The sequence below is a fragment of the Amblyomma americanum genome, chromosome 11 (assembly GCF_052857255.1).
Source record: "Amblyomma americanum isolate KBUSLIRL-KWMA chromosome 11, ASM5285725v1, whole genome shotgun sequence".
Taxonomy (NCBI): domain Eukaryota; kingdom Metazoa; phylum Arthropoda; class Arachnida; order Ixodida; family Ixodidae; genus Amblyomma; species Amblyomma americanum.
This window is the reverse complement of record NC_135507.1, coordinates 28,159,169-28,177,656: the sequence shown is the minus strand read 5'-3', so window position 1 is coordinate 28,177,656 and position 18,488 is coordinate 28,159,169. Positions and strand designations below refer to the sequence as shown.

The 18,488-nt window shown below is 50.9% G+C and overlaps 1 protein-coding gene across 5 annotated transcripts in view; it reads right to left on the bottom strand.

The window, feature by feature from the left end:
* Positions 1-10,735: 10,735 nt before the first annotated feature.
* Positions 10,736-18,488, bottom strand: part of LOC144110405 (uncharacterized) — a 44,082-nt gene continuing 36,329 nt past the window's right edge. For all 5 annotated transcript variants that reach the window (XM_077643261.1, XM_077643260.1, XM_077643259.1 and 2 more), the window contains 2 exons: positions 16,514-16,693; positions 10,736-15,416 (listed from right to left, as the gene is read on the bottom strand). In XM_077643261.1, coding sequence (XP_077499387.1) covers positions 13,896-15,416; positions 16,514-16,693 — 1,701 coding nt within the window. In that variant the 3' untranslated portion in view covers positions 10,736-13,895. The remainder of the gene's footprint in view (positions 15,417-16,513; positions 16,694-18,488) is intronic.

Here is an 18,488-nt window from a genome sequence, read left to right as displayed (position 1 = left end):
GGAGCGCATGCGCCGGCCGCATCATTTACCCCTCTGACAGCGGGAAGCGCTCTCTCCCCCGCCACCTGGACGTGACGTCAGGCGGACGTCACATCCGGATGGGCGATTCTGTCCAGCGGCGGCCGACGCATCGTCCCGCTCGTGTCTGCCGGATCCGCCTCCGTTCTCTGACCGATATATACAATTGTGCCGCGTCGCTGCAACGTGATGACGCGCGCATACCGAAAGCGGCACAATGAAAGAGTACAGAGAATTCGTATGAAAGAAGAGTTGTCAGGAAGCCCGGCGCATATGTGGCCAGTTAATGGTGGTGTCAATGGTAGCCGGCGACAACCAACCCATAGAGACAGTGCCGTGGTCAATGGCGTCTCTTCTCGCCTCGCGTAGAGGAAGCAGACACCTTTGAAAGCAGTGCTGCGAATTGTGATCGTGTGCAGACATGTGTTCTCGTCCCGACTCACAGCACCTTATCGCTCACAGCTCAGTGCGGGTGCTGGTGTACTGCGCGAAACTTAATGGTATTTTTTTCCCGTTGCCTTTTTACTGTACACGGACGTAGTCTTCTGAATGCAGCCCCCACAGCGAGGCCAAGCGGGGAGTGAGGACGCAGTCGAACATTAATGATCGTTCGTGATCTTAATGTAGCAATACAAAAGACCAAGGTCCGCACAGACGTCGGTTTTCTATCGCCCAAAATGCACCTAACGCTTCGGTTCACAGAGCAGTGGTCAGTGGTGATAGGACACTGAGCAGTACAACGACTTCGGAAGCAACGTTAACCGAAACTCTCTCAACGAACGTACGGATATCTGGCACCTGTTGCGCATGCGCAGAAAAGACGGCCTCAGCTCCAGGAGCGGGTGGCCGCAGAACTGGGCTCTGAGTACCTGACAAAAAAAAAAAGCCCTGGTTAAATGCGACAAGGCTTCGCTTTCTTTGCACCTTGTACATTTGATACGCGACGGCGACAGAATGGGCGTGCATAGACAGCTCGATCGATTGGCTTCTTCTCAGTCTAGACTTTTTCCCTAGGGCTTTAGAGAGCGCACGTCGGAGTCCGCAGTAAGGCCAATGATGTTTTCCGAGATAACAATAATAATAATTGGTTTTTGGGGAAAGGAAATGGCGCAGTATCTGTCCCGTATACCGTTGGACACCTGAACCGCGCCGTAAGGGAAGGGATAAAGGAGGGAGTGAAAGAAGAAAGGAAGGAAGAGGTGCTGTAGTGGAGGGCTCCGGAATAATTTCGACCACCTGGGGATCTTTAGCGTGCACTGACATCGCACAGCACACGGGCGCCTTAGCGTTTTGCCTCCATAAAAACGCAGCCGCCGCGATCGGGTTCGAACCCGAAAACTCCGGATCAGTAGTCGAGCGCCCTATCCACTGAGCCACCGCGGCGGGCATTTTCCGAGATCCTCGAGAGCAGCTCTCGCACAAATCACGCCGGGATAAAAGCGAATGTGAAGACCCCACTTGATGACCCGGTAGACAGTTGGAAAACGTGAATTAATATCTGGCTGGCAACCAGATGCCATCCGCCGCATGGCATCCAGCATACGCCAGTCTTATGACGACTTAGACTTGTTCGTAACGAAATGCGTTGCCTGTGGGCGCTTTAAGATGAGCACGTTTTTAATGTAGCGTGATACACATTCGTCTAAGCTCTCTGGCACGTGGTCTACAATGCTTCTGGATTCGAAGAGTACAACGTTTATCTTGCTGCTACGTTCAAGTACCTGATTTTTGGCAACGGCGTTCAGATGGGCCTTTAGGTAGGCCTGGGCTTTCTCGAATAGTTTGGAATAGAAATACTGATTCGACATAATGGCAACGTTGCAGCTTCTAGACTCGCATACCTGATCGGAAAGAGTGCTGAGGACCCCAGTGCAGCTGACATAGACCAAGTTGACTCATTGCTCGAAGTCCGCGTAGCGCTCGTAGTATTCGTAACTTCCGACGTGAGCAAGATGAGTATGTACTTACATTGACACAAGTTCAGAGCCCTATCCTGACAGAGTCGAAAAGTGTCCCGCAGACCAGCAGTTCTCTTGATGGAGACTGGTGTTGACGACAGTGAAGCGCCCATAGAAATGTCACCGACGCCACGCCCCGATTTCGTCTGGGAATCCTTCCATATTAAGCTGGTCCGGAGTGATAATGGTTTCATTGATTCCCGGGACCTTGGTCGTCTCATGTACTCTCGGCGCAAGTGAAATGTGAACAGCGGAGCGCGTGGCCAGAGGTCCAGTTCACGCCGTCTACCTGTCGCCGTCAGAGACAGGCGTGCTCATGCGGTTTGCGATAGTTCTGCTCTGTTTTCTTTGAGGTTTGTTTTCTCACTTTGCCACTGGAGCGCGCCGCATATTCATGCTTTCCACCCTTCGCCAGTTGCGCACCGCGGCTTCGCTGGTGGCAAAGGCTGTGGCCCCCGTGGGTGAAGCGAGCGCTCTTAGCTCTCTGGCCTGTAAGTGTTTCTATTTCGCTTCGTCAGCATTCTGTTATCAGCGTCTGGTTGCGAAGCGAAAAGTGATAAATACTGATTCGGTTGCGGTCGCTGTCCAATAACTTTGCCGTTGCTGAATCACTTGTTTCTGGCATTGCGTAGAACTTTATCGCCGCACAGCCACCAAAATGTGGCGCTCCAGTGGCAAAGCTAGAAAACGAGCGTCGAAGAAAACAGAAGCAAATATATAGCAAACCAGAGTCGCAAGCTTATCTCTCATGAAAACAGGCAGACGCCGTAAAACCAACCTTCGACCACGCGCTCCTTTGTTCGCATTTCATTTAACGCCGGCAGCACTCCTTCGGCTAAGCCAGAACACGCAGAGGTTCATATCGGGGAGATGTCATAATGATGGCAGCGGTCATCGTTTCGACGAAACAGTATATCCTCTCTACACGGAGCGCCGACAGGTTACGCACCGCCTCTCCTTCGGGTCATGTGCAATAACGCCAATCGTGGTTCAGAGGTCATTGCGAAGAACAAGCCCACCACAAACACCTTTGTCGTGCGACAAAACCCACGACACGAGGCTCTGTCGCACGACACAACGCACGACAAGATCGCTTGTCGCACGACACAGAGTTGCGTCGCACGGCTGAAATACGACAGAAAATTCTGTCTCGTTTTGATCGTGAGTGGAGTTCGTGAAGCAGCGGTAACTTAGCGAGAAGTCTACGAGTCGCGGCAGAACACACAGACGAGCTTAGGCTTTCGGCACTGGTGAATCCGGATGTTCTGGTTGTGCAGAGCTTCGCCGCGATCGAGTTCAGGGAGAAGCGTAGCAGTTGCAGACCAACGCCATGGAAGCGGCCAGAAATTCCGGTCAGCTTTTCTGTGGGTACGAGTGGCGAGGAGGTTACGATACCTCACTGAAAGGGTCCTTCTTGGGTACTTCAGCAGCCCCTGCGTTTGGTAACTGTTTACGTGCGACATGGGGACGGGACAGGAAATCTAGCGAATAGCTGTGGCCCATATAGGGGATCACACTGACACAGAAAAAGTGGGACAACTGACTTCTTTTCGTGCTTATATATGCTACGAAAAACAACAGGGATTTTCTTTAATGATGAGGTTCTACACCAGCTCGACGGTGAAGAATTTTAGGGCAATACCAGACACTAGTGATGCTTCGTGTACAGGTACGATGATTAATCGAAAGGAAACCTCAATTCGCACCCAAAATTTGTGAAAAAGAACGAAAACTATGCTACCTGGTTATATGGTAGTAGGAGACTAAATTCTGATGCACTGTAGTGAAAATGCACAGCCTGAAGTTTGATGAAATAGTATTCAACGAAGTTAGAGTTCATTGCTTGCGTCAGGCCAAAACTGCTCACTTGAGAGACTACTTCGAGGACCGGAACTGTTTGTTGATTGTCTTCTAAAATAGCGATTCTCAATCCCAGGACTCTATCCCATGTCCACTGTGCACTGTAACTATGTTTCTTGTCATCACTACAACCGGATTGGACGAATGAAGAGACGAACCAAGAGACAAACTCGAGTCGCTTGAGGCTGCATTTCTGAAACAGGAATTCCTTCCGTAGGCTAGACTCAGACGACGTCAGCCTTGTTATTAACCCTTTATAAGGTGCAAGCTCAGTGCCTGTATTACGTGGGTACAAATAGCAAAAAATCACTCACAATCACAATCGAAATTGAATGACATCACAGTCAAGCCGTTTCGACCAATGGTTTTTTTTTTAGAATAAGGGGATACACGCCTGCGCCAATCACTTCGTAAGAAGACCTCAAGTGCGGTACGTTTGTGTATTTTAAGTATCTTGCACGTTTAAGGCATAAGGTGTGCATTATAGCTGAAAATTGCTTCAGGAAGTATTACTGGGCAATTGGCTGACTGAAAAGGCTATGACCGAACCAATTCAATGATTTTTTTCCTCGCTGAATTGAGCCACGTTGAACTGCACAGCTGCGCGCATGAAAGCACACAGAACACCAAGAAGACCTGGCAATGGATGGAAACATTTTTATTGCGAAGCAATACTACTTTAGGTCGCACTTCAGCCCGTTCCGTGGCGAGGAGGTGGTAGGCACCATTGACCTTTAGCGTGACCTCGCTGCGTGACGTCACACCACGTGACCTAGAGTGACGTCACACCAGCTGTGTAAAAACGGGGCCCCATCTCACGCCGTCGCGAGGCGAGGCGGTAGCCACCAACGCCGGCCTAACTCCCGCTCCTCTCACCAGGGGCGCTACGGTCGGCGTGACGTCACACCAGCTGTGTAAAAACGGGGCCCCATCTCACGCCGTCGCGAGGCGGTAGCCACCAACGCCGGCCTAACTCCCGCTCCTCTCACCAGGGGCGCTACGGTCAGAGTGACGTCACACCAGCTGTATAAAACAGCTCCGCTCCTCTCGCCAAGGCAGTGAGGCAGGTGAGGGAAATGTTTGCCGGCATACACCGATTCGACGGATGACTTCCTCTTAGATGATTCACTGTAAGCCGTAACACTAGCATAACCCAAGACTACCACCAGCCATACTACCAGCTGATCCGAGAATAACACACTATTGCTTCGCAATCACCAGGCTTAACCAAGCTAAGCCACGGCCGTTTTTTCTATATATACAGTGTGTTTCACCCAAGATTTTATACACTTTTTAAAAATAGACTTCTTGAGCTAATTAAAAGAGCGCTTTTTTCGGCATAGCATTGTCAGCTGTGTAGTAAATCAGTGTGCAGCTAAGATGTGCTTGCTAGCGGGCCGCTTAACGAATATTGAATAGTCAACTTTTCAGCTATTACCGTTAGGCTCCATGATTATTGAGAGGTGTCACGGTAGCCCACCATAGGTAATACCATATCAGTTTTTAAGAATTTCGAAAACACGGTTACCCTCGGTACTGTGGCCCAACAAACTTTGGTTATTTCGACGAGGTACGTGTACTGGAGAGGCTGCTTGCCTAGAAGCTTCTCGAAAGCGGCCGCGTTTCGATGGAAGCGAAACGCAAAAGACGCCCGTGTGCTGTGCGATGTCAGTGCACACTAAAGATGCCCAGGTGTTCGAAATTATTCCGGAGTCCTCCACTACGGCACCTCTTTTAGATCGAAAAGCTCTACCCCTCCCATACCGATCCTGAAGGTCATCTGGTTCTTGGATTTGACCTCTAACGGGAGGCGCGCCGCATGTGCAAAATCACGCGTGGCACGTGCATCGATTTTCATCGACGCCATAGCTTCGCGCTGGGCAGTCCCGTCCGCCGCTGCACTGGCTGCTGCTCGGCCGCTCCTCCTCGCCAGCTGTGCCACGTGATGTGTCACGTGTGTGAAGGGCCGCATACGGGAGGCCCCGGCATTGTTGAAAAGAACTAACCAGCGACCAGTGCCCAAGACATTTTCCCTGCCTTCAAATTTATCGACCCAGACATGTCGGCGAAGACGGTGGTGGGGAATGCGGCGGGCGATGCAGAAGACAGATGTGCACAGACAGCCAGGCGGCTAAAGAGGAGAGGCTGCGCACGGTGCCCTAGGCAACCGCAGTCTTCCCTGCGGTTTGCGCCGTGCTGCCCCCCCCCCCCCCCCCCCCCCTCACCGGCGCGCGAAGACGGGTTCGTTTGAGCGTTTGTGTGTACAGGCCGACAGGCGACCTTACTAGCAGCGGACACGACGGGCTGCGTAATGGCTCGAGGTGGCGGAGGAGGTCGGCGGCTGGCACCATACGGCCTGACTGTAGAGAAGCGTCGCCCTCTGAGGGACACCTGATCCTCTTCGACCCATCCCCAACCAGGCCATCGGCCTTCCCGTCGTAACGGCCGCGGATTCCTAGAAGTTTGGCGGGTGCCTTTGGTCGGCTGTGTGAGCAGCGACGACGAAAAACCGTTGGGCGAAGATTACCCAGAGAGAGAGAGAAAGAGAAAGGGAATCTCCGGAGAGACGCGGCGGGGGCAACGGAGACAAAGAGAAGTCGAGCAGAGACGGGCGAGGCGAACGGACGCAAGATATCGCGCTGGTCTATAGTCAGCGAAACCAGACCTCAGCGTCCGCAGCAAAATGACCGCCAGCCGAAACGCCCAAGAGTCATGTGGCCTCGACCCGTCACAGCACCGCCAGCCGAAACGCCCAAGAGTCCTGTGGCCTCGACCCATCACAGCACCGCCAGCCGAAACGTCCAAGAGCCCTGTGGCCTCGACCCGTCACAGCACTGCCAGCCGAGAGATGCCGGGAAGAGAGGCAGACCCCGGGAGAGCCGAAGCAGCCGCGGCCCGCCGACGCGAGACGATTGGAGTGGAGCCCCGATCTGCCGGACCTACAACCAGAGGCTCCTGAAAGCCAGCGGTGAGCGGACCACCAGTTTCGCCTTCAGGCACAGAAGAATAAATATTGTTTTGCCGGTTTACCGCCTTGTTGGCTCATTTCTCCTCGCTTCAGCAGGACCAGTTGATTCTGTGACTGACCCCCGACAGGTCGGAACGTCACACGTAATTCGTTCTTGCGCTAGTATAGTGCCTAGAATATATGGCACTAGGCAGTCACGTCCGCCGCTGGGCTGGCTGCTGCTCGGCCGCTTCTCCTCACTATTTGTGGCACGTGATGTGTCACGTGATTCGATCTTGCGCTAGTATAGTATGTAGAATATACTAGGCACTATAGCGCTAGGCAGTCCCGTCCGCCGCTGCGCTGGCTGCTCGGCCGCTCCTCCTCACTATTTGTGGCACGTGATTCGATCTTGCGCTAGTATGGTATCTAGAATATACTGGGCACTATGGCGCTAGGCAGTCCCGTCCGCCGCTGCACTGGCTGCTGCTCGGCCGCTCCTCCTCACAATTTCTGGCACGTGATTCGATCTTGCGCGCTAGTATAGTATCTAGAATATACTAGGCACTATAGCGCTAGGCAGTCCCGTCCGCCGCTGCGCTGGCTGCTCGGCCGCTCCTCCTCACTATTTGTGGCACGTGATTCGATCTTGCGCTAGTATGGTATCTAGAATATACTAGCACTATAGAGCTAGGCAGTCACGTCCGCCGCAACGCCGACCGCCGGCGCGCGGTACGAGCCGCACGGCGTACTCATTCCCCTACCTCCCCCTAAAGCAGAAGGAGCGGGACCGCATCAACGCGCTCCTCAGGAGCTGCACGAAGGTTGCCCCCCGCCTACTCCCCAGCACCTCTACTACCCGGCTCCTCAACCTCGGCACCCACAACACGTTTGAGGAGCTGACAGAGTTCACCCAAACAGCACAGCGGACTCGCCTGTCGAGTACCGCGGCAGGCCGCATTCTACTCTGTTAGCTAGGCATCGCCCCGATTACCCATCCTACCGAGGGGGTTCCCCTGCCTCCAGACCTACGCTTCCATCTCCTCATCCTTCCAATCCCCTAAGAACATGCACCCCGAGCACGACGGAGAACGCAGGGCAGCCCGGGCAAAAGCCGTGCACAAACGGCCACAGTTCCGAGGTGGTCTACGTGGACGCGGCAGCGTACTCGTCGGGCTCCCGCATGGTTCTCGCTGTCGCTAATTCTCAGTCCCGACTAATCGCATCAGGATAAGCCACCACAGACTCATCGCAAACTGCAGAGGAAGCGGCCATTGCACTCGCTCTCATTTCCACCTCTGCCACCAAAATTCTCTCCGACTCAAAATCAGCCCTATCCAATTTCGGCAAAGGCCTGATATCCGGCACCGCGACTCGGCTCCTACGCTTCTGGAACCCCACCCACCCCGTAACCTTTATCTGGACCCCCGCACACGCAGGCCTCCTGGGTAACGAGGAGGTACACTCCTTCGGCCGAGGTCTCACTTTCCGGGACAGAGTTGGACCTCTTCCACCATCCCAGGAGCGTCTGCTTACGTTCAAAGATATTATTACCTACCACCGAGATATTCGGCGCGTTTACGCACCGCCGGCTACCTCCCTAGCCTTAACCCATGCCTCCCACTGGCGCCGACTCCAGACCCGCACTGCTCCCTACACTATTCTCCTTCATGCCCGCTACACCGATCAATTCCTCTCTTCCTGTAAGCTCTGCGGGAAACCGGGAGACTTTCTTCACGTCCTCCTCACATGTCCTACCTTCCCACACCCTCCACCCCCACCACGGCGGTCATACTGGGAGACTTTCATGGCCAGCTCCGCTGCTGCTGACCAGCGCCGGATAATTACCTACGCCCTGAAGCGAATAGCCTTCCAAGGGCTGTCCTTTGCCCTGTAAGGGCAGCCCCCTAAGTGTTGCCTCGTGGCATGTTAGGGGGTCAGCCAGTCAGCACTGCGTTGATGAACGTTCTGATCTGACGTGCTCCGCAAGAAAGTGCCAGGTGGGACAGTGCGAAAGAACCTGCTGACGTCAAGTGCGTGATCTTACCAGGTATGCAACCGTAATGAAGGACTACCGTAGACAGGAATGCCGCCCCGATGCGCTACATCAGGTTTGGTCACCCAGACCGTCTGAGCTTTCCTGAAAGCCTCCCTGACACAGTCCACGTGCAGCGCACTGGGGATGACGTGCTAATCAGCCCAAAGCTCGACGAAAGCGTTCTCCATGTACAGACGTTGGTCCAAGCTCAAAAGGCCCGCGAGCCCGCCCAGCGTCCTGTAGGGCATCCAGCATGGGAACGGCCCAGCGCTCCGCAGCTGCCGGAAGCCTGGCTGGAGAACATGAAGTTCATGGGCGAAGACGGTGTGCACGAGCGCATGCTGCGGGACGCGTATACTATCGGCGCTTCGGCATGTCGTTCGAAATTGAGCAGTACGGCTTCGCCTCACTGGAAGACTGCCTGGTGCGGATCTAATTGGCGGCAGAGAATGAGAGGCCTGCCACAAGCTATCGTCGCCTTGTTCTCGCAGTACCCGGAGGCACATATGCATGTACGTGAGCGGGGCCGGCCTCAAGAAGCAAACAGCTGGTGCGCTGCTGGCTCAGACTGTTACGCGTTCGACTTCATCCTCCAGCCTGCCGTCTATTCAGCCGCCGTGTTACACCGTGGCTCTGCTGGCCCCGGAGAGCGAGTCGCCTCTGTCCCTTCTGAGGGCGGCCATGAACCACTTCTACGGGCCGGTGTAATTCGGGCCACTGCTCGATGCGGAACCCGGCCGCCCCTGTGCCGCGTTGTGAGCGAAGACTTGGCACCGCTTTCTATCATTCCGCGTCGACGTTGAACTCACTGAAAAGATTATAGCGTATCCTTTAATTTCGAGACGTTCCGGGCAGCAGTCCAAATAGAAAATGTTCGTTCATAATTTTTGTCGCCTGAGTAAAATGCAACTAAAGCAGGGACCAGAAGAATGAATAAAAAAGCCTTGAGTAACCTCATCCCTGTCGCTTCTATAGCATGCCCCAAGCGTACTTCACCGCACAATAATGAATGAAAGGCCGGACACAGGCCCTCTATGTAGGAGCATGAGCCACGCCTGCAGGCCCGGCGAAACAGAGCATTTTTTGGCTCGCCTCGAGCCTGTGCAGTAGTGCTGTTACATCGCAGATCACTTCCAGATGGTGATCATTCAGTCCTTCTCGTTGCGTTTGTCATAAAAATCACCAATTGGTCAAGGAGGTGTGACGTCACAATTACGGCACCAGACAAAGTGACGTCACCAGGTCGCAAGGGTGATGCCGTTACTTCCGGTAAAAGCATCAACAGGTCGTAATGCTATCACGTTTTCAACACACAATCTAATTATACGTTCAAAAATTGTCCACCACAAAAAAGAAACAAATGCATAAAACAATCTGCCCACTCTTCTCGGCAATAAACTCCAGCAAGCCCACGGCCCAGACGCAGCTCAAGACTGAAGCAGAAAGTGGCCCACGAAGGAGGCCTTCCAACCAATGGAATCAACCTGTTGTCGTGATATCTCTTGCCTCTGCCAAGACTGCAAGCAGCAGAAAAGGTGCTACACTAAGACACCATGACAACATATCAACACCATTGTTTGGAATGCCTCCTCCTACAGGCATTTCCAGTTCGCCCTCGATCTGCATAAGACCACAGGACAGTAGCCTAAGAGCATACATCCTAGACCACCACTGTTCGTGTGTCTGCCATTACAGTACTTGTACAGTACTCTAGACCTATGCAGCGGAAAAACCAATGCGAAGAATAGTGGCAAATCTGTGACCCAAAATAGGAGGATGTCTGAAACAAGTATGCTGCGAGCACAATAGGAAGAAATTCTGCTGTTGTCATAGCTAAGGGCACCAGTGTGACTAGCTCCATTTGCTGGGCCATGTTACTGGCCCCGGCAATGCAAGCACTGAAAAACAATGGAGGAGGGCATGTAACAGATTTTATTTATCATTTTCTCAAATACTAGGCAAATGTGCCAGGCACCTGTCGCAAGTTTTATATCTCTGCGCTATCGTGAACCGCCTCTGCAGGCGCACGACAGCGTTATATTATGCCATACACAACATGATATACACGCACACAACAAACACACAAGACTCAAGAAATGGTTGCCAGGCTCTTGATGAGCCTTGCCAACACAATAAAGAAGTTAATCATCTGGCGTGAGATGGGGGGGGGGGGGGGGCTGGGGTAGAAAAAAAAAAACAGGAGCAAACAGGTGAAACAAATAATAGTGGCTCTGTAAGGGAAGACCCCTGTCATCGACTCGTGTGGTTTTGTACTTTCGTTGACATCAACATATGCCGTACGGGGGCAAGAAACAATACAGCGCGGGCTTCACAAGAGTTGTGGTGGCCCCTTTTGCTGCAACTGTTGCTGTGAAAAATGTGAGAGCAGCAGCAGCAGTTAATATGGTTAACCGGAAGTTAACCGATATGGTGCGCCAGTACGTCGGCCCGACACTGACCAAGTGCCGCATCAATAGGTGGGGAGGCGTCAAGCGCAAGCTTGGTCCAGGTTGCGAGCAGCTGTCGTTTTGCCGCAGAGTCAAAACAGAGGCACTGCTATATAAATCTGGGAGGATTGCCTAAATTCCCGTCCTGACGTTAAAGGTCTCGCTACTTCCTGAACTGGCATACGGTAAGAGTCCAAGTTGTGTCTCTCGGGGCGTTCGGCGGAAAAGCGACTGCACTCTTCCAAAGCTAGAACATGAGAAAACAAAGACAAGGGACGTTTTTGTACATGTAAGCTGCTGACTTCGCCACTCATTGAAAATTGGCTTCGTAACCAGAAGTGATCATCGCGAGACACCCTCGGAGCAAGAAACAGCCTCGACGCATACTACAGACCAAGCAGTGTCTAGCGGTGTTGTCCAACAAGTGCCATACCGCTTGCCCTCGCAGTAAACACTAAAGTTGACAAGTGTCGACGAAGTATGCTGCTTCATAACGCTAGCTAGCAGTCAAATGTCGGCAAGTTGCGCCTAAAACAAAAAACACGGGCTTTATAGCACTGGCAGGTAATGCACAATTTAACGGCTGTGACTGATGCAATAAGCATTCACACATGCGCGACGTCGAAGTCAGCCAGCTCAGCAGCACGGTATTCCAACTTGTGAAGGTCACAATTGTTCATGTACAGAGTGTAATGCCTCTTCACAAATGCCAAGTGCGCGGGGAACATACCAAAGAAGCACTCAGTGAGCATTCTTTCACTGCCACCAGTGACACCTTAGCACCAAAGCCAACGCAGTGGTGTGGGTGCTGACAGGACACCCTACACCCCTTTCTAAAGCGAGCGGCGCACCATACATATGCATCATATATGCGCCAGATATGCAGATGGGTTATTCACAGATGAATGCCTATGAGTAAGGAAATGATGTGCTAGCTATCACTGCAGCAGTTGGCAGAAGAAGGTATTCAGTACAGTACGACACGGTAGGCATGTGCAAATATTTGACTATTTTTAACATCCAACGGAATAGTAAAACATTTGGACTGGCATTAAAAATCTGGAGGCATTATCATGAATGAATAAAGCTTCTGGAGCACCCGCTTCTATCTCTACTCTTGTGTTGGCAAAAAAGGCAAACATTTCACATGGATTCAAATGCTCTGTTTGAAAATTTAGCAGTTACGTTTTAAAGCTTATCCACTCGTTTTTTTTCTCATAAAATTTTTATAAAGTAAATGTTTCCGAGAATGCCAACCTATGTGGTGCAACCCTTTATTACACACCAAATGTAGTCTAATTATCAAAGTAAATTATGCAACAAAAAAGTTTTTCACATTAATAAAAACATTATTTGCACATGCCTACACCATGGCGCTAGAAGCAGCACCTTCAATACAGGGTTATGAAGAAAGTGCTTTCAGTACAAAAATTTAACCTTACAAAAGGTTCATGAACCCTTTTTTTTTTTCTTTTTAGAAAAATAATGCTGCAGTGAAGACATTGGGACACTTCCAATATTAGCTTCATTCAACACACGGTGCTATTTCAGCACATCTGTGGCTGCTTCAATGTAAAGAGTGAGGTTTGTTGGGAACTCTGTGAAGCAAAACATATTGCACAAACACGATGAACACTATGGAGAGTTAACCACTCCAAAGAATGAAACGCTATACACAAACTCAGTGCCTGTACAATACCAAAAAAAAAGGGGGGGGGGGGGGGGGGGGAGTTTTTGCACAAGATGTTGTTCTCACAGCTTGTGACATAATTAACTGCGCAGTTTACAGAGAAACAAGCTCAGCAACAATAAACTTAGGCTATGTCCCAGTTTGGCACAAATAAAAAGCTAATCCAGACTCAACGAGCCAGACAACGTGACCATCAGCCTTCACTTGTTCCTCGCCCTAATAACATTATGACAAACATTGATCGAAGCCAAAATGTGTTCACAAAAAGTAGAAACTGGCCAATTTGCGAATTTGTACAAGTGGCTCAAAATCTAAAAAATGTCAGATAACAAGAAACAGAGAGGCAAAGATGCCCCACAATGCAAAAAAAAAAAGTTTTTTTTTACCATTTAGCACATTCTCACACCTGTGTCCGCACACCACCAGAAACCAACTCTGGTTAAGATGAGGATAATGACAATGAACTGACAGACAGCTCTGGTGATAGGCTTTCCTTCCTTCGGCACTAGCCAAGACATTCTTTGTCCCTGAATAGACCACGGTAGCAATGTAAAGCGTTCTGCCTTTTCCGCATCACACAGCTCAAGGCCGCGTTTCCCAGTCGTCACTGTCCTGAGAGGCGAGTTCGTAATGTAAAAAAGCACTCCCGCTCATGACTAGAGTCTCGCGTGTCGGGAACCGCGCCCCGTACAATTCCCCTGAGAGAGTTATAACCAGGCTACTGCAGGGCAGATAATAAAAATAATAGAGGGGAAAAAAACATGGAGAGAGAATGCAACAAGGCAAGTCGCGGGGCAAGTCTCCAGGCCATCAGGTGGTGGCGGCATCGGCGCAACAATAACACCTTCACGCATACAGCAGCAGAGCCCGCAAAAAAGCGCAAGCTGCCGGCAGCACTAAATTAAACAGTGGTGTCCTCCAGTGGGCCTCATATAAGTCACACCGAGCAGTCCACATGGGAGGACGACGACCCTGGTTTGACACCCGGCACGAAACCCACGGTCGCCGGTGTCCTCGAACCAACAGCGTCCACCGTTGTGGGCAGCATAACATATCCATTTGTTGTTGCCCCAGACACCGGCGGAGTCAGCGCACCACTTTCGTCCATGTCCACCTCACTGTCCGCTGGCACAGGACGTCCCCAATCAAAAGCGGCGGTGTGTGTCACGTAGTCCCCAACTGCTCCCCGAGCATCGCCAGGAGACGTGGAGGGCAGAGGAACGTAGCCGTTAGACGTTATCCGCGGCTCACCCGACAGGTCAAGTGGAGATGGCTTCGCAGGCACGACCGTAGCGGCCACATAGCCAGGAGTCGGCTGCTGTCCCACCGTGGTGCGCTTTGGCGAAAGGGAAGCGCCGGCCAGTTCGTCCGCACTAGGCCCGGAGGCACTTGAAAAGGAAAAGTCCTCGAGTGAAGCATTGTTGCTGTTGTCGTCACCCACGATAGCCACGTCATCGGATGAAGAGTCAGCGTCGCGAAAGTGGTCGCGAGGACCAGGTTCCTCCTCGTCGGCGACCGATGTTGCCGGCGGCAGAGGGACCTGATGAACACTAATGACGTCTTGGACGGGAACATAGCCGGATGAGCCCTGGGGCCTGGTCAGTGGCTTGGGTGGCTGGATGCTGAACTTGGAGTAACCCTGTCCCGACTGCGGCTCAGCTGCTGGCTGTGGCTTCATGGCTTGCCCCACGGTGACATAACCACTGGGCGGGGGCTTTGGGAAGAATGGCACCTGTGGCGAGTTCTTCAGGTGGGGTAGGAATCTTGGCTGTTCCAGAGCCAAGCCAACGGTGACGTCTGTGCCGGCAAATGCCGGAGGCACCATACCGCTCGTGCCAGGTTCCCGCCGAAGCGCAAGCTGAGAGTACGGAAGTGCTGGTGGCCCTTCCCGAAGCCGTCTGCTATCGGGAGAAGACCGGCACGCTGTTGTGTATGGGGCGACCGATATTTCCTCGGTGCTCCTCGCCAACCCAAATTTGCTGTATGGTGGAATGGGCTCAATGGGCTCCGGAGCACTTTCGGGACCCTCAAATAATGATGGCTCGCTCGTGGCCAGAGCTTGACTTTGCAGCAGAGGGGCTTGCGTGTCTGGCGAAGTCGCTCCGAGCTTGCTGTACGTCGGTTCCGACAATGCATCTGATGAAGGGATCGTGACAGGAGGCGTGACTTCAGCGTCAAGTCCGGAGTCTTGGCTTTCGCGGACCCGGTCCTCATCGAGCTTGGGAAGGTTGGGTCGACAGCGTGCAAGTGGCGTGTGGCTGCCACCAAGGAGAAGACAGTCGGGTGAGGGCGGTGCGGCCGGGTCGCTTTCGGCACCGGAGTCGCACGAAGAATTCGCACCCGTGCGTGCCGTGCTGGCAGACACAACACTGTCCTGGCCGTTGGTGCTGCCACCGCTGCTGTCACCGCTGGGGTTGCGGCCAAAGGTGTCGGCGCGCCGCGTCTTTTTGTACAGCAACTAGAAATAAACAAAAACAGATGCTTCCTGTAAGCCATGCAAAGCCTTGAAATTCAACTAACAACAATGAGACACAATGATTAACGCACCAGGACGCTATGACCAGATTTGTTTAATCTAGCAACTGTGGAACCCAGTTTGAAAATAATTACGGGCTGATCCTCTCCGATTGATTTTTCTGGAAGCTGAGAATTTCAGGCCATGGCTACAACTCAGGCATGCATCGGCTATTGGTGGAACCCTGCACTAAAGAACTGCAAAGATTTGCTACATGCCCTTTTATTTTTGTTTGTAGTTTGACAAATAGCAAAGTGTGCTCGATATAAAAGAATAAGACCCAAGAAGAATTTTTTGGCTGGTACCTTACTAGCAGAGGAAGACTGAAGACAATTTCATTCGATTTTTGCTCTTTATAAAGTTCAAATGTTGGACATTTTGTAGCTCTGCTGACATCCAGCCAGAAACCACTTATTTATTGCCGAGAAATTTGGAACTGAAGAGCAATGTTTTGTTCCCACCACTCAATGCTGACTTACACGATACAGATGACGACTTCAAGAGAACTATAGAAGTGGCTAGCAGTGTGGTCTAGCCTTTATAAAGATTTGCGAGCTAAGTAGTAGATGTCACCGTAGTTTCCTCGTGAAAATGGTCAGTGGCCATGACAGCTATGTTTTATTTTATTTTTGTTTTGCCTTTTCTAATCTAGAGGGGTTACAAGAATGCCCTGTTTGCAGTGAAAGTAGCTTTTCTGTCTATTGTTGTTCCATGCCATGACCGATAATTCCCCCAGTCAGACCCAAAAATCCCTATTTCAATCGACTTTACCCTGCAAAAGCTTGATAACTAACGCAATCTGGTAAAAAGGAAACAATTCCAGTCGTCAAAATTGACCGAGAGTCTAAAAAATCCCGTTTTCACTCAATTTTACCCACAAAATTTCCTTTAAAAGGGAAATTCCCCATATAAAACATTACCGCCTTTCTCAAGGGAGTACAGCAATCAAACGAGACAGGCAAGTTTCAATATCCTTGCGTGTCCCTTTTAAGCTTGGCAGTAAAATAAGCCATGAATAAAACGAGGCACATGTTGCTTACCTCGTCTGTCGACGAGCTGCTGCCCTGAGAATGCCCCGAGTCGTGGCGCTTCTTAGGACCAGCACTGTCAGCGGCAGAAAAGCAGCCCATGCGGCCGTAGGCAATGTGGGGACTGCGGTTGGTTTCGCTTGCCTTCCCGGCAGAGCCATTCTTGCTGTTCTTGTAGCTGTGCATCTGGTTCTGATGGAAAAAACACATCCCAAACAATGTAGCCTTATGCGAATGTATGTAGGAGTATGCAAAATCCAACACTGAAAACTTCAAGCAAAAATCTAAACGTATGTACTGTCAGCTTTGAAGGAAAAGAATTGGGATGACTGAAACTCAAAAACAAGACCATAAAAATAATGCCTGTTGGGCAAGAAATACAGGTACAGTCATTAACACTTCCGTACACTGGTCTCTATGACATCGAAGTACTGTATTTACTCAATTCTAATGCACCCTCAATTGTAGACGCACCTGTTTTTCATGGTCAGAAAAGAAAAAACTGCAATCCTTTCGATTGTGACGCGCCGCAGATTTTCATCCTTAGATAAAGAAATGAATTTTTCCCTCACTTGGAACAAGCCACCTTCATAGAAACCGCTCTTATGTCACAAAGAAGTAAACGGTGCCACCACCTCTACTGCCTTTCTGGCAGGTGCCTGTTTGCCTCGGAAACGAAAATCCATGTCCTTTCATAAAGTTCGTAATCAAGCACCTGCTGGCCTAGAGCTCCGTCCGTGTTCAGCCGTTGCACCCGCTGCACAGCTATAACTCCGCAGCCACAGGCTGGTGGTCTGCTGGCTGTTGTTGCACAAAGTCAGCAAGCTCTTTTTCTATCTCTGGAATCCAGCCCTTCTCAGGCCCGCTGAAACCCTTCCGAGTCAACTTGCTGACGAATATCCTGTCCCACTGCTTCTGCCAATCATGCACACAAGTTTCAAAAACCTCAAACACAAATAAGGCCACCTGATTCCCACTTGCCTCCGCACAAATGATCAATTTTTTTTACAACCAACGTCATAATGGTCGTAGCCTTGCTGACAGGACACTTCAGGTGCTTGCAAGGCCTACTGGTATCCAGGACTGCGATAGTCTTATGGCTGTGCAAAAAATACCAAGCTGCTATTTCTTGAGGTCAGCGAGTACAGGGTGCTGCTGGCATAGTTTCATTTTTCTCTGGAAAAAATCTATTAGGAATGGCATGCACATTAGAATTGAGTATAAAAATTGAGTACAGCAACACCCTACTGTCGGCATCACAATATGGCGGGCTTGGTATATTTTGCGCATCGATACTGATATTGCCTACGCAACAGTTGTGGGTACCAAAAGGCCTTGCAAGCATCTGAAGTGTCCCGTCAACAAGGCACCGACCTGGACCTAAGCCAACATGGAAATGTCAGTTGTGAAGACCTCAAGTGCATTTGGTGTTCCTGAAAAAATTGACTGGCGGATGTAGCTGGCGAGGAAGAAAGGCCTAATGCAGACAAGAGTTCAAAGCCAGTATGTGCTTAATTACAAATTGTTAATTTTCGATTCAAAGGCGAACAGGTGTCTGCCAGAAATGTGATTGAGACAATGGCGCCATTTGCTTTAACCTGACATTAGAACAGTTGCAACAAAGTTGGTTGTTCCAAGTGAAAAGAATAGTCTCTTTGTCGAAGCATGAAAATTCAGTGCGCATTACAATTGAAGGCACTGCACTTTCTTGTTGACCTTGAAACACATAGAATCGAGTAAATATAGCAAGTGCTGACGCTGACTGTGGACATTTCTCACAACAACAAGATGTGCTGCAAATAACATGAAACAGCGACGAAGCAAAACAAGTGTGCAAAACAAGTGCGTTAGAATCAGACCAATTGTGATATGTTATTTACCCATAGATTATCATTAAAGGGACTATGCAATAAAATAATTGAGTTTACATAAAGCAGACGAGAGTTTGGCATTATTCGATCACTTGTCAGCCCAGCGCAAGTATTTT